The 15,862-nt window shown below is 39.8% G+C and overlaps 2 protein-coding genes across 2 annotated transcripts; both read left to right on the forward strand.

Moving 5' to 3' along the window:
• Positions 1 to 13,431: 13,431 nt before the first annotated feature.
• LOC139781909 (uncharacterized) lies at positions 13,432 to 13,851 on the forward strand. Its single transcript, XM_071720794.1, has one exon. The coding sequence runs from the start codon at positions 13,432 to 13,434 to the stop codon at positions 13,849 to 13,851; it is 420 nt and encodes a 139-aa protein (XP_071576895.1).
• Positions 13,852 to 13,884: 33 nt separating this feature from the next.
• LOC139781910 (uncharacterized) lies at positions 13,885 to 14,907 on the forward strand. The gene has a single exon (XM_071720795.1). It carries the CDS (start codon positions 13,885 to 13,887, stop codon positions 14,905 to 14,907), a length of 1,023 nt encoding a protein of 340 aa, XP_071576896.1.
• The last annotated feature ends 955 nt before the right edge of the window (positions 14,908 to 15,862 follow it).

The following is a 15,862-nucleotide window of genomic DNA, read 5'->3' on the forward strand; positions in this document are numbered from 1 at the left end:
ATAATATATCAATCAGACAACTATATTGAAGTTGTAAATAACATAATAGGCCAGTTATATTAGACATCGAATCGTCTAATTAATCTTCCCAGGTTGCAACCACCATGAATCGCTTTGATTTGAGGTGCTATAAGTGGGATTTATTTTGCTTCGCAAAGTGCAAACATGAACAAAAAACACGATTTTTTCATTTTTTCTCAAGTATCTCGAAAACTAAGCAAGATAGGGTAACTAACTATACGTACCTTTTTTGTAGAGCGTAAAATTATCTACAATAATGATCTAAACAAAATTTATCGTCAAGTCAGTCGTTTAGCTTGCACGCGCCGTCAAAGTCCGAGACTCGGATCCCGAAAATCCTCGATTTTATTTTTTTGATATCTCAAATAAATTCTAAGGCCTGAAAACAGCGAAAAACTAAGACTAATCCAAAAAATCAAAATTTTTTGCTTACATAGCTACAAATTAAAAAAAAAGGGTCTAAAAAATCGGTTGCATCATGAAAAGTATTCTTTGTAGTTCTCAGATGATGTGTGATTTTTTGGGGATTTTTAATTCCATTTTAAATGACGGAAAAAAATCACCGGCGCAACATCACAAAAACGATGTAATCGAGGGTTTTTGGGACCCGAGTCTCGGAGTTTGACGGCGCGTGCAAGCTAAACGACTGACTTGACGATCAATGTTGTTCAGATCATTATTGTACATAATTTTACGCTCTACAAAAAAGGTACGTATAGTTAGTTACCCTATCTTGCTTAGTTTTCGAGATATTTGAAAAAAAATAAAAAAATTGTGTTTTTTGTTCATAATATTGTTAATAACATTTTATTCCGCGTTAATTTTGCGAAGCAAAATAAATCCTACTTATAGCACCTCAAATCAAAGCGATTCATGGTGGTTGCAACCTGGGAAGATTAATTGGACGATTCGATGTCTAATATGACTGGCCTATAATATGATCTAATTGAAATAAGAAGAAGCGAAATATACATATGGGGCATTCTCCGCGTGTCGGAGTCCTCTCCTGCCCACTTCAATTTTTGACATAATTCAATCAACCAGGGCTTAAAATTTTCGTTGAAGTGTCTACTTTTTAATGCCATGTGGCCTTTTGTGAAAATTCAAAATGGCGGACTGATGTAGCGCCGAGAATAAAGAAAGTAAAAAAAAATTAATTGTATATCTTCTAAAAAAATGCAGAAATGTCACTTGATTCGGATGAAACTCGGTACTAGGGGGTTTTTGAGGTCGTTGATTCCGAATCTGGTCAAAATTTGGAAATTCAAAATGGCGGATTAAATATGGCCGCCCGTAATGCAGAAATGTCACTTGATTCGGATGAAACTCGGTACTAGGGGGTTTTCGAGGTCGCTGATTCCGAATGTGAAGTCGAAATTTGGAAATTCAAAATGGCGGATTAAATATGGCCGCCCGTAATGCAGAAATGTTACTTGATTCGGATGAAACTCGGTACTAGGGGGTTTTCGAGGTCGCTGATTCCGAATGTGAAGTCGAAATTCGGAAATTCAAGATGGCGGATCCAATATGGCCGACCGAAATGCAGAAATGTCACTTGATTCACGTGAAAAAAACTGTCGCTTCAGTAGCGCCAAAATCTGTCGCTCTGAGACCAACAGGATAGTTTGAATGATTTTATGGTACCTTCTTTAAAAAATACGTGTTTGTAGTTATAAATTCGTATTCAACGACTGAAGAACCACCGGAAAAGCAATTCTGTAAAAGCATGTACGGCTCTCATCGCCTCCTTTCGTGTTATTATTAACTAACTAAACTATCCATTACTTCAAGGAAAAATCGTAATAATAGTTATAACAACCAATGCAAAATTATTGTTAGGGACTTTTGAAGGTCTCTAAATACGAATGTAATATCTAGATCTTAAAAATAATACCGTAAAACTGTTCTAATCATCCTATCGGTGTTACAGCGACAGCTTTTGGCGCTACTGAAGCGACAGTTTTTTTCACGTAAATCAAGTGACATTTCTGCATTCGGTCGGCCATATTGGATCCGCCATTTTAAATTTCCGAATTTCGACTTCACATTCGGAATCAGCGACCTCGAAAACCCCCTAGTACCGAGTTTCATCCGAATCAAGTGACATTTCTGCATTACGGGCGGCCATATTTAATCCGCCATTTTGAATTTCCAAATTTCGACCAGATTCGGAATCAACGACCTCGAAAACCGCCTAGTACCGAGTTTCATCCGAATCAAGTGACATTTCTGCATTTTTTTAGAAGATATACAATTAATTTTTTTTTTTACTTTCTTTATTCTCGGCGCTGCATCAGTCCGCCATATTGAATTTTCACAAAAGGCCACATGGCATTAAAAAGTAGACACTTCAACAAAAATTTTAAGCCCTGGTTGGTTGAATTATGTCAAAAATTGAAGTGGGCAGGAGAGGACTCCGACACGCGGGGGGGGGGGGAGGAGAATGCCCCATATTCATTATTATTGTTTCAATTTCATCATCATTTCCTTACTTACTGACATCGTGATATTTTAAGTATTAATTAGAAACAAACGGAACATGAGCGATAATTTTCCTTCTCAGAATCTTTTTTACTACACAAAATACACAAAATTTGTAAATTTCAAAGGAATCGAAGAGGATGCCATTATACTACATATTTACCAAAATTTATTTTGTTGTTATTGCTAATTTTGTGAATAATTAATATTTCCAGACATCAAGGTATAAAATCAACGTCTATCATAACAACAGATAACAATGGACTCGATTCGATTAATATTTTAGCATAACTTGACAATACGAATTGCGCTACAAAACACTTTCTCGTTCTCTTTAACTTTAAAAATTTACAAGATAGCATATACGTACATACGTGTGCGATTTTGAATACACCTTCCTTCTTAAAGATGTCCTTGGTATCAGCTCCCTACGATCAATATATATTGATATATTGATGATCACTATCTGTCACGACGGTCACGACTGTCACTAGACTGATAAATCCGACTCGCTGATATTTCACTTCTTATTGTGACGCCCATCCTAATATCGTGGCACTTCGATCCTTGCGTGACACGATCAAAATTCAAAATTAAACGATCGTATTTAACGATAAGAGACCACGGACCACAGTGTTGCACGATATATATTTCTAGGTTATAACTGACTGCGCAAGCGCGCTGAGATTCTACATAAAGAAAAAAACACGAGAAAGAGGGAAATTGCCGAAATGTTTTACATAAAGAAATTCAAGGATAATATTAACTTACAGGAAATACAGAGAATCTCAATCCCATATATGATAGACTTATTATGGCTGCGGTCCACTTGACGCTGCAAATGCTTTGAAGCGTTCTTCTTCTCCTTCTTTCTTTATTGAAAGAAAAGAGAAGAGGAATGCTTCGAAACATTTGTAGCGTCAAGTGGACCGCAGCCTATGTCAACTTGAAATTTCTCCTGTAAATATTTATCTCAACAATTAACCTTTCATTTACCGTTTTATTGTTCTAAAGCGCGTTATTTTATGTTCAGTCGGTCTGTCGCTTTCAAACGAACAACATGTCATACTCGGCTATTTTTAGTCTGGAATATGTATATCTTTCTTCTTGGACACACAAGAGACGTAATAAGTTCTTATTTTTATTTTTGTTATATTTCACATCTTATAACATTATTAACGCGTATATCACATTTTAACTTTTGTGATTTTTCTGGAATAATTTTATACATTGCGAATGTCTTGTGATTTCAACGACGATTCTTACGGATGATTTAGGTATTACTTTTTGTTACTTTCAATACGTATATTTAGATTGACTCTTATTTATGATTTTTGCGTCATGTTATGTTATAGTTTGCACTTGAAAAGGGCCCAAACCAAGAGCCGAAACGTCGTGATTTGTTTTAATTGTGGCCAGTTAAGTCGATGCCCTTATGGAAAAATACACTCAACTTTTGGTGTTAACCGTTAAAAAAACACCATAAAAAACCCTTAAAGTTGGGTGTGATTTCGGACCGCCAATTGAAGGTTAACCATCATTTGAAGGTTGGTATAAACCATAAAATATGAACCCTCAAATGAAAGTAACAAATATGGCGTCCCAATCCCAATGAGAATCTCTTAAGGGCTCCGCTCGCTAAACCGGACTCCTCGCTTCGATCCTCCCTCTCGGACGCTAGCTGCCGCAGCTCTCCCTTTCCTGGCGGTGAGCTCTCCCTGGTGATCCGACTCTCGCTCGGTTGGTCTCCAGAACACGCGCCGCAACGATCAATCCGTCAAGAAAGAGGTAACGGACTCGACACGTTCGAAGAAACGCAAGCAAGTGTGGCCATGACAAACGAGTGAGGCTCTTTGAGAGTGGCGACTCGCGCTGCGCCATCTAATGTGAAACGATCGGGCGTTGTACATCCAACGATGAGGATCAATCTCCAACCTACACTAAACATTGAGGCTTAATCCCCAACCTACACTTATCATTGAGAATAAACTCCCAATAAACACTCATCATTGAGAATTAAACCCACAATTTACCTAAACCTTAATGGTCAACACTCAATCTACACCTAAATTTAAGTGTTGACACTTAACTTTGATGACAAACACTAAACTTACGCCCAAATATGAGTGTTAACTCTCAATGGTGGGTGTTAACCATCAAAGTTGAGTGTACTTTTTCATAAGGGTGTAATTGAAATATATTCGTTAATCATCACTAGCAAGTTACAAAATTATTTGTTTTTATTATATTAACGTTTACGGCATTCCTCTATTTCATGACCCACGTTTTTGCAGTAATGGCAGAACTTTCTGCTCCCATCCGGATTTTCAACGCGAGGCCTATTTGAGTTTTTCGACGCGAGTCCTTTCCGTACTACTCCCATAGCGTGGTCAATTCGCGTTTTCATAGTGGGGTTTACTTCCATTTTTGTAACGCGGCCGGTTTACGTTTTCGTAGCGAGGCCTATTTGGTCCCGATGCTTCGGTGTTTACGTAACGATTGCCAGAAGATTCTCGGAATGTCACTCTAGGAGGCCAGTATCTCCGGTCTCTGTTTATTTCGACTCGGTCGGAATTCGGCTTGATGGGTATCAAGTGTGCTAAAGGTCTACCCGTGCTGTAAACATTTCTCTCTTAGGTACGTTTTTTGTCGTTCCTACGGGAGGTTTTGAAACGTGAATTATCTAATTTCTGTCTCTTTGCAAGATCCTTCACGTGGGTAAATGCCGCAAAAGGGTTAGAGTAATGCTCTTGGCGGAGCTGAATTCGATAGCTAAGGGATAATCCGTCACAGAAGGAACGCGCGGTTAAGCCGTCGGTCTCGGCGACTACATCGTTGCTTAATATTCCGTGATTACGGCGTTCGGCGTCGAGGATTGAGGAACGGAGATCCTATACACGATCCTATAGTCGAGAATATGCTCTCCGGGTTTTAGGTAGACAGTACTTACTTCGCCACGGTACTGGTCTATTGTTTGGAGCGACCCGAAGGCGCCGTTTAAAAGGTCCGAGAGCTGAGTTATTGTCTCGCAAGTTTCATCTTCCACTGCGCATACGGCTCTACCGCGTAGTTTTGTTAGTATTAGTCGAGTCAGATTTCGTTCTGAGGACGGGGGAAGAATTTCTTTGGCGCGTTGACATGCTCATATAAATTGAGGCAAAGGAATATTTTGACCGTCAAAATAGGGAACTGTTTCGAGTGCCTCTCTAAAACCCTTATAGAAAAATACACTCAACCCATAGAAAAACCCTTAAAGTTGGGTGTGATTTCGGACCGCCAATATAAGGTTAACCATCATTTAAATGGTTAACATTCTATTGGCGGTCCGAAATCACATCCAACTTTAAGGGTTTTTCTATGGGTTGAGTGTATTTTTCTATAAGGGAAGATATACGAGGTCCGGAGTTTTCCATGGCGTGGTCGTAAGGGGGATATATAGCCGAAGTATGTGCGTCGAAAAAGTAGGTTCTCTGGTGCGAGGGAGAGGTGGGCGTTATGCTGCTAGGTTGTCCGTAATGCGACGTTTCTGGTGCGAGCTCGGCGCTTGCACTGGTTTTTTCGAGCAAATTCTGGCGTTTGCTAATTTCGACGCGTTCTTCCTCAGGGGACATTCTAATTTTCTCGAGACCACGCTCGATGGCTTCCATTTCGCGGGAGAAAGCTTCTCGTTGTTGCGCTAACAATTTTTGCTGTTGGCGGAGGGCCTCCTGCTGCTGTCGCATTTTTCAACTTGTTCGCGAAACTGGGCTTCTTGTGCTTGTATTCTCGCAGCGCATTTTAATTCGGTTTCCGGAAGTTTAGACATTTTGATGGATTTCGTAGTACGCGTAACTATCGCGAGTTTTCCGGTGTCACCGCTGTCGCCAATTTTGTCACGTCCCGACCGACCGCGGCTGTACACTCACAGAACTCGGGTCCTAGCGGAACACGATCGCTTTTCGGGTCAAACGAATCGAGTGATTCTCCCCGAGGATACCCGCGATCGAGGCAACTCACGATAGAATTAAGCGCTGCATTTTATATTTTGAAACGCGATTACCAGAGAGTCTGGTCGATTCTGATTCTAATGGGACGATTAGAATTATACAACTCTGCGCGTTCGTTTATAACGTATTCTTCTTGTTGTAAATAGGCTGGGTTTGCAATCCAACGTACGACGGTTTCTTATTATACGAAATGTATTTCTTAAAGAACGATACAAAACGTGTCGTGTCGGTGCCGCTCGGTAGAGACTCGAAGTGTGTGCAGAGAACGCTAACGGATTTTAATGGCGCGCGCAGACGACCAACTTAGTAAAAATAAAAAAGGTGTAATACAGTAGCACTAGGCGTGCACGCAACGCATGGTGAGAACCAAGAAAACTAAAGACGATAGATGGCGTTAAGATTACAATCTAGTTACAACACACCCCCTTAATCGAAGGACATTTAACGATATATAAAAAATATCAAAATTAACTCTTATATTCCTTGATGGAAAAAGGCTGTAATAACAAAAATATATTTACGAAATTGAAACTGTGTTGATACATCTGATATCTATACTTCTATACTCTATGTAGCATCTTTCATGCCTATACCTATCAAACAATTTTGGTGTTTAAGTCGTCCAAGACCTTTAGTAAGCACATCAGCAATCATATCTTCCGTACATATGTACTCGATGGCAATATTACCTTCTTGCACTTGCTCTCTAATAAAATGATACTTTGGCTTAATGTGCTTGACTCGTTTGTGAAAAACGGGGTTGCGAGCCAATTTTTGAGCACTTTGGTTGTCATTGTAAATGAGAATAGTCTTCTTTTCTCCTAGTAATTCTGTGAAGAATCCTTGCAGATGAACTGCTTCCTTAGCTGCTTCCGACACAGCCACATATTCTGATTCCGTTGATGACATTGAAGTACATCTTTGTTTTTTACTTTCCCAGGAGATCGGTCCACCTCCATATTTAAATACGTAGCCTGTATACGACTTTCCTTCTTCTTGATCATTTGCGTAATCCGCATCTACAAATCCTACTATACCTTCTCCTGTAGGTTTAAACATTATACCCAAGTTCTTGGTATTATTCAAGTAACGAAGTACTCTCTTCAGCATTTTCCATTTTATTTCAGTATGTTCAACGTTGTATTGACTGAGGAAATTTACTATAAAAGCAAGATCTGGTCTGGTATTTACCGCTAGATACATAAGCGATCCTATAACATTTTGATAAGGAACATCTGTAATCTTCTTACTGGTATCTTCAGCTCCTTTCATTTCAAGATCGACTGGAGTTGCAACTGGTTTGCTTTCAATCATTCCGAACTTCTTTAGGATCTCCGTTATGTACTGCTTCTGATGAATGAATACTTCGCCTGTCTTCTTATTTCTTTCAATTGTGAGTCCCAAAAATTGTTTGACTTCACCTAAGTCTTTTATTTTAAATTTACTCTTGAGTTGGTTTTTTAGTTTCGATTTTTCTCTTGAATCATTTAAAACGATGAAGAAGTCATCCACATAAACTCCCACTATTATTATTTTGTCTCCATTAAGTTTAAAGTACACGCAAGGTTCATGACTTGACTGCTTGTATCCTAACTCTTCTAACACAGCGTGAACCTTTTTGTTCCATGCACGTGAGGCTTGCTTTAAACCGTAGATTTATTGAGTAAGCATACTTTATCCTCTTGTCCTGGTACCTTAAATCCTTCTGGTTGTTCCATGTATATTTGTTCTTCCAACTTTCCATTTAAAAAGGCTGTATCCACATCAAGATGATCCATGTCCATTCCACGTTCAACGGCTAATGCAATTAAAGAACGTAGTGTAGAACTTCTTACTACGGGGGAAAAAGTTTCTTTATAGTCAATCCCCATGACTTGATTGAAACCTTTAGCTACTAGGCGTGCTTTATATCTGCTGATTTTTCCCTCTTCATTCCTTTTAATTTTATAGATCCACTTGCAAGAAATTACTTTTTGATTTTTGGGTCTATCAACCAAAGTCCACGTCTTGTTATCTTTTAATGACTGGATCTCTTGTTCCATCGCCAATTTCCATTTATCTTTGTCTATACTCTCCATAGCTTCTTTTACGGATTGCGGGTCTTCATTTACAATACACGTAGTTTCATATAGCACGTAGTCGGGGAGCTCTTTCTTCTTACGCATTCTTTCTGGATATCTTCTTTCTTGATTATCCGAATTGTCATCTTGAGCCGGTTGATCCTCTTCTTGTACGTCGCTATTTATAGACTGGAAAAGATCATCATTTTCATCTTCTGAGTCCAATTCTTCTTGTGCAATTTCTTCTTCAGGATATGCGGACACCAGTTGATTTAGAGAAACTACAGATTCAGTTGATTGGTCTGTGCTGTGAAACCTATCTTCTAAGAAAACAACATCTCTTGATTCAATCAACTTCTTAGGATTACCTGGGTCTCTTAGTCGGTATGCTGTGGGATTTTGTTGAGCTTGACTCTAGTCTGGCACTGTAAGGAGACATGAGAGGTGTAGCATAAGTGGGAGATGGCAACATCGCCGGTGAAATACCACTACTTTCATCGTTTCCTTACTTACTCGGTTAGGCGGAGCGCGTGCCCCGAGGGCTTCGTGCCCCGGCGGTGGGCACGGTGTTCTAGAGCCAAGCGTGTCAGAGTGGCGTGAAGCCTCGCGGCCGATCGCCGTTAATACTGGAATATCCAACAAAGATCCACTCTTTGCTTTTAGCATCCAACTTCTTCCTTTCTTGTTTAGGAATATGAGCATAGACTCGACATCCAAAAACCTTTACATGACTGAGGTCAGATCGTTCACCCGTCCATACTTCTTCTGGGGTTTTACCAACTATTAACCTATGAGGGGACCTATTCTTTAAGTAAATCGCTGTCTCACACGCATCTGACCAATAACCTTTAGGTAGCTTTGCATCTTGAAGCAGACATCTAGTTTTCTCAATAATAGAGCGGTTGGTTCTCTCAGCAATCCCATTTTGCTGAAGTGAATAAGGTACAGTCGTCTCATGCTTGATGCCTTGTTCTGCCAAGTACTTCTGAAAGCTCTCATTTACATATTCGGTGCCATTATTAGATCTGATTGCCTTAATTTTTAGTCCTGTTTGATTTTCAACAAAAGCCTTAAATTCAATAAACTTTGCTAGAACTTCCGTTTTTGATTTCAGGATATAGCCAAATATTTTTCTCGAATAATCGTCTACAAAAATAAGCAAATACCTTTTTCCATCAATAGATTCTATACTCATTGGACCGCATATATCCGAATGAATTAAGCCTAATTTTGTAGTAGCTCGCTTATAATCAATCTTCTTAAATGGACGTCTAGCTTGTTTTCCTTCAAGACAACTAACGCAGGTCTTATTACTATCTCCTGTAAATTTTACACCTGTAACTAAACCATTTTGCATTAATTTCATTCCATATCGACATAAATGTCCTAATCTCTTATGCCAAAGATCTGCAATAGAATTAGTTACAGTAGTATATGCACTTAAAGATCTATTAAAATCTAACCTATACATTCCTTTGTCATTAAACGCTGTTAATACCGCATCTCCAGATATCTCACAATTTTCTTTACGATATATCTTACATCCTTGTTCATTAAAAACAAAAATAAAGCCCTTTTTAACTGTCTGACTTACAGATAACAAATTAGTATTTAAGTTAGGAACATGTACAACATCAGTTATTCCAGTAATACCTTCAATATTCTTAATAGGAAAGAAACGTACACCATTGCTACGCAATTTTTCATTATTCGCTACTGTAATTTCTATACCTTTACATACATCTTCGCGATAGTTATCTAGCCAATGTTTTTGACATGACATCTGAGCAGTTGATGCAGAATCCACGTACCACGCATCTGGATCTGGTTTATTTGAAGTATTACTTTCCATAGCAGCCTCTTCTTTCATCTCCGACCGCTCGGTGGTGAGTAGAGCAATTTCCTCTCGATTAACTGAAGTCCCAGAAGAGCCTGGAGTTACCATCATCGTGAGCAGTGCGTAGTCCTTCTTCTTATCAGTGGATGAGGTTTGGTCCTTCTTCGGGCAATCTGGACTTTTATGTCCTGGTTGTTGACAGTGTATCTCTTCAAACTTGTTGGCTTATTTTTATTTGCATTCGCCGGCAGTTTCTTCTGGTTAGAATGTGTCTTCAATGCCAGGGCCGATTCATTTGCAGCTGGTTCACCTTCCTTTTTGGCAGCTTCGTTTAAAAGTCTAGATTTAACATCTGCTGCACCAATCTGTCTATTAGAGTTTTCTAGTGCCATTACCAGGGGATCATATTTTGATGGAAGTCCACCCAGTAAAATCGCGCCAACAGTTTCATCGTCTATCTCTTTTCCGATTTCAGCTAACTGTTGTACAGTCGACATAACCTCTGCTATGTAGGCATCCATGGTATCGAAGTCGCCAAGCTGTAGACGATAAAGTCTCCGCTGCAGATTTAAGCGTCGTCCAAGGCCATTGTCTTCGTATGCTTGCCTGAGACATTCCCACATACATCTCGCTGTGATGCAGGTTCTTACATGAATTATAGCAGTATCGTCGAGTGTCAGCGACATTGCGGCAAGAGCCATCCCATCCTTCTCAGCCTTAACCTCTTCTCTGATTGCGTCTCCTTCAGGATATCCAGTGACAGCATGCCATAACCTTTCATGCATTAGATAGGCCTTTATTTTGAATTTCCAAGTAGAATATCCTTCTCGACCAGAAAGAGACTTGATTGAAGCCGGTGGCAATACACTTCGCGAGTCTCGTGAATCTCGTGACGTCGACGCATCGATCATTGTGAATTTTCCTTTTTAATAATTCACCAAGTCACAGGAACGGCTTTCTACTAATACGCCCTGAGCCCATAACCTGTTGTAAATAGGCTGGGTTTGCAATCCAACGTACGATAGTTTCTTATTATACGAAATGTATTTCTTAAAGAACGATACAAAACGTGTCGTGTCGTGTGCCGCTCGGTAGAGACTCGAAGTGTGTGCAGAGAACGCTAACGGATTTTAATAGCGCGCGCAGACGAACAACTTAGTAAAAATAAAAAAGGTGTAATAGAGTAGCACTAGGCGTGCACGCAACGCATGGTGAGAACCAAGAAAACTAAAGACGATAGATGGCGTTAAGATTACAATCTAGTTACAACACTTCAAACGCTCGTTACGCTCCCATACACTCTCGGCAAAGGGGTGTAGCACTGGTCAGTCGCGCTCTTATGGGTTTCGGATTTATAGTCACTCGCGGTCACTTCGTGTGCAGGCCTCGCAGCAAAATATCTTTCGTACTCAGGATCCTCTACATAATCTACACCTAACTCTTAACTCAAAGGCGCGGCGTGAAGTAAACGATTCAATCGACGAATACGGTTTTTAATTCCACCTCGACGTGTTTTAGGCATTTGTCATTACTTAGATTAACAATAACTCTTGCTAGGTCAGTTGTTTCCAGTTGGACTCCGAGAAGACAAGCGTGCTGCTCGTACTGCACTAGCGAATCTCTCAGATTATTCAACGGTGGTGGCGTGCAGCTCGTACCGCACTGCCAATCACACGTGAATGTATAACAGAACAAGAGAACTAGAAGACTGAATAGGAAATAGATTTAGTTTAGGATCCATAAAGAATAATTATGTTTCCTTATATTCAATAAGATTCAGTATAAGTACAGACTGTTCGCTGGGGGGGGGGGGGGGTGCAATTGTGGTTTACAGACCAGGTACGCAGGGTTAATTCGTCACAGACGTCAAAATACGTACGAGTGTCTTCACAATGCACAGTTACGACATGTGCGAGTGGTCTTAACTTAAATGTTTGTGTTGACTTGTGTCGCTTGTTGGAAAGCTCCCAATGTTATTTGTCTGCATGTTTTCCGGCCAAGTGCATGCAAATCAGGGTTGGCAAAAAACATGTTTTTTTAATTTTAAACAAAAAACATTGTTTTTTTGTTTAAAACAATGTTTTATGTTTTATTTGTGTTTTAAACTAAGGTATAAAAAAACATGTTTTAAACAGAAAAACATGTTTTAAACAAGCAAAAAAAAAACACTTGATAGCTTTGATCTATGCAAGAAGATTTAAAATATGTGCGGAGCATCCATAAGTAATAATAATGTCAGCGTTTTTCATTGGCAGAACTAGTGCACACTCAGTGCACATTAAAGCCGTTGTACACTGATTTAATCTTTAATATTTAAAGTAAAATGCAAATATTTTGATTGATAAAATACCCAATACATATTTTACCAAATAGTACAATAAAGTATAGAGGCTTTTGTGACTTAACCCGTTTATATTAAACATACACTTTACGTTGATTTGTGTACGACGGTTTTAATGTGCACTGAGTGCGCACCAGTTCTGCCAAAGAAAAACGCTATCAGGCATTTAAATTTTTTGCTAGCGTAACATTAAACTGTAAATATATAAATAACGTTGCCAAAATTTAAAAAATTGAAAACGCTAACGGCGGAGGCTGTGAGAAATAAGGCGCGCCGTTAAGCCCGGTATAAATAGACCGCAGTTCGCAAAACGCAAGACACACGCACAGTCTACATGTCAATCTAACCTCTCTGTGTATAGAGAGATAAAACAGGCTGCTGTTTGGAAAGAAATAAGAGAAGCACCAGAGATCGAAGAAAAAAAGCAGATGGTGGGATAGTGAATGTGTAAGACTAAGGAGAGAAGCACGAGAGAAACTAGTTAAATGGAGGAAGGGAGAAGTAGATAAAAAGAGGTACATTCTAAAGAAAAAAGAATATGAGGAGAAAATAAAAGAGAAGAAAGAGATAGAAAGGGAGAGAGTTATAAAAGAGGCGAGAGAAGCAACTAGCGAGAAGGAATTATGGAGATTTATAAACAGAGAAAGGAAGGGTAGAAAAGAGGTTTGCGAAGAAATAACGGAGGAGCAATGGAATAAACACTTCATGGAGCTATTGGAAGGAGTAACTGTGAAACCGCGTGAAAAAGACAGGAAGGGAGAGGAAAGAATGGGTAGTAAAGAGGACCAGGAAGGAATAAGAAGAGAGGAAGTGGAAGAAGTAATTAAAGAAATGAAAGAAAAGAAAGCAGCAGGTACGGATGGATTGCCTAATGAGGTATGGATATATGGAGGAGAGAGATTGAAGGAAAAAATATGGGAAGTATGTGATACAGCGTGGAGGACAGGAGAAATAGCAGAAGACTGGAAAGAAGGTAGAATAGTACCAATAGTAAAGAAAGGAGAAGGAAAAGAAGCACAAGATTACAGAGGGGTGACATTAATGAACACAAGCTACAAAATATACGCGGCAATTTTGCCGAAAAGATTGGAAAAGGAGGCGGAAGAAAGAAGAATATTACCATAAACACAGGCAGGGTTCAGGAAAGGAAGGGGTACAATGGAGAATACATACGCACTGAATTATGTAATTGGAAAGGCTGTTAGCAAAAAAAGAGGGAAGCTAGTGGCAGCATTTATTGATCTGAAAGCAGCATTCGACTCCGTGAACAGAGAAAAAATTTGGGAGGTACTGAAAAGAGAAGGGATTAGTGAACAGCTGAGAACTAGGATAGAAGATCTGTACGAAGAGTCAAGAAGCGTGGTAAGAGTGAAAGGAGAAAAGGGATCATGCTTCTGGACGGTCAAAAGAGTCAGACAGGGATGCCCGCCGAGCGCTATGCTCTTTATACTGCTGCTGGCAGACTTAGAGGAAACAATGAGGAGGGGGCAAGATGGAGGCGTGGTAGTAGGGAGAATAAAAATTTGGACGTTAGCATACGCAGACGATGTAGTAGCTATAGCAGAGGACGAAGAGGAGATGAAGAGGATGATGAAAAGACTGGAGAAATATTTTGACAGAAAAAAGCTGAGAGTGAATGTAGGGAAAACAAAGGTAATGAGATTCAGGAAGGGAGGAGGTAACATGAAGAAAATGGAATGGAAATGGAAGGGAGAAGAAATAGAGGAGGTAAAGGAATTCTGCTATCTAGGCTACACATTCCAAAAGAACGGAGGACAGGAGGCGCATATAAACGAAAGAGTAAGGAAAGCTACCATAGCAATGAGACAGGTTTGGGGAATAGGAAAAAGGTTATTTGGAAGAGACTGGATAAGAAGAATTAAGTTATACGATTCGCTGGTAGCAAGCATAGCTTTATATGGAGCAGAAGTGTGGGAATGGAAAGAGAGAGAGAAAATAGAAAGAATGCACGAAAGGTATATAAGGTGGACATTGGGCCTAGACTGGAGCACACCCGGATACATGATAAGGGAGGAAACCAAGAGGGACAGAATGAGAGTAAGTGCTGGTAAAAGGGCGATGAAATACGAGGAAAAACTGGAAAGGGGAGAGGGAAATGAGATTGCAAGAGAATGCTGGAAAGAAATAAAAGAGAATGTCAGGAAGGAAAAGGCAAATTGAGAAGAAGAGAGAAGGAGCTTCTATGAAAAAAGAGGATACGCAACTGAGGAGATAGAAAGGAAAAGAGGAAATGGCTGGAGCAGTATAGAGGAGATAACAAGAAGAGACAAAGACATTCAGAGTCAAGAGAGAGATGAAAGAGTAAGAGAGTCTAGATATAACAGGTGGTACAGGGAGATAGCAGAAATCAGAAGGCCAGAATACCTAGAGAAAAAAAGGAAAGAGAAGTCCATGATCAGGATAGCGAGATTTAGGCTACGTAATGAGATTAGAGGTGGAAGATATTGGGATAGAGAAAAGAAGCTGTAAAATATGTGATGCAGAACCAGAGACATGGGAGCATGTGTTAGAGCGGTGCACAAGAGGAGAGGAGGAGGAGAAGCCAGAAGGAATTGGCGAGAAGATCATAAGGATACTGAATAGTAAAGGAGAGGGAGAGAAATGGATGGCAGAGCTGGAGAGAAGAAGAAGGCAGGCTAATACAGCGGCAAGTTAGTCAGAAAGATTAGAGAATAATACTGATGATTTTTGTTGAAGAGGATAAGCGGAAGGTATTGGATGCAAAGAGAAAGGAAGAGAGCGGATTGAGGGTGAAAATGGACGAGGATAAGTCGGTGGAAACGAGGGTAAAAGAAAGAGAGGAGAAAAAAAGGAGAAAATAGAGGAGAGGAAAGGAAAGCGGGAGGCCAAAGAGGACCGCGGAGGAAGAAAGAGCGAAAAGGATGGAGGAGAATCTCCTTATGGATACGGACGAGGACGAAGCAGATAGGAAGAAAAAAGAATAGGAGAAATTTAGGATGGAAAGGAGAGATGAAGGGAGATAAAGAGAGAAGCATTAAGGGAGAGGAAGGGGAGAAGAAGGTAAGATTGTAAGAATGTAAGAATAATCTTTAATACAGTTATTTGCAGGGTGAACGTAGAATAAGAAAGAAGGAAGGCGTCGAACAAGAGGAGG

This window comes from Temnothorax nylanderi, unplaced genomic scaffold (genome assembly GCF_030848795.1).
Source record: "Temnothorax nylanderi isolate EJ_2023f unplaced genomic scaffold, tnyl_v1.0 TNYL_tig0374_pilon, whole genome shotgun sequence".
In the NCBI taxonomy this organism is placed as follows: Eukaryota; Metazoa; Arthropoda; class Insecta; order Hymenoptera; family Formicidae; genus Temnothorax; species Temnothorax nylanderi.

Bases quoted from the DNA above. Each gene is read 5' to 3' on its own strand.
- LOC139781909 (XM_071720794.1), top strand. From the start codon at position 13,432: ATGGAGCTATTGGAAGGAGTAACTGTGAAACCGCGTGAAAAAGACAGG.
- LOC139781910 (XM_071720795.1), top strand. From the start codon at position 13,885: ATGGAGAATACATACGCACTGAATTATGTAATTGGAAAGGCTGTTAGC.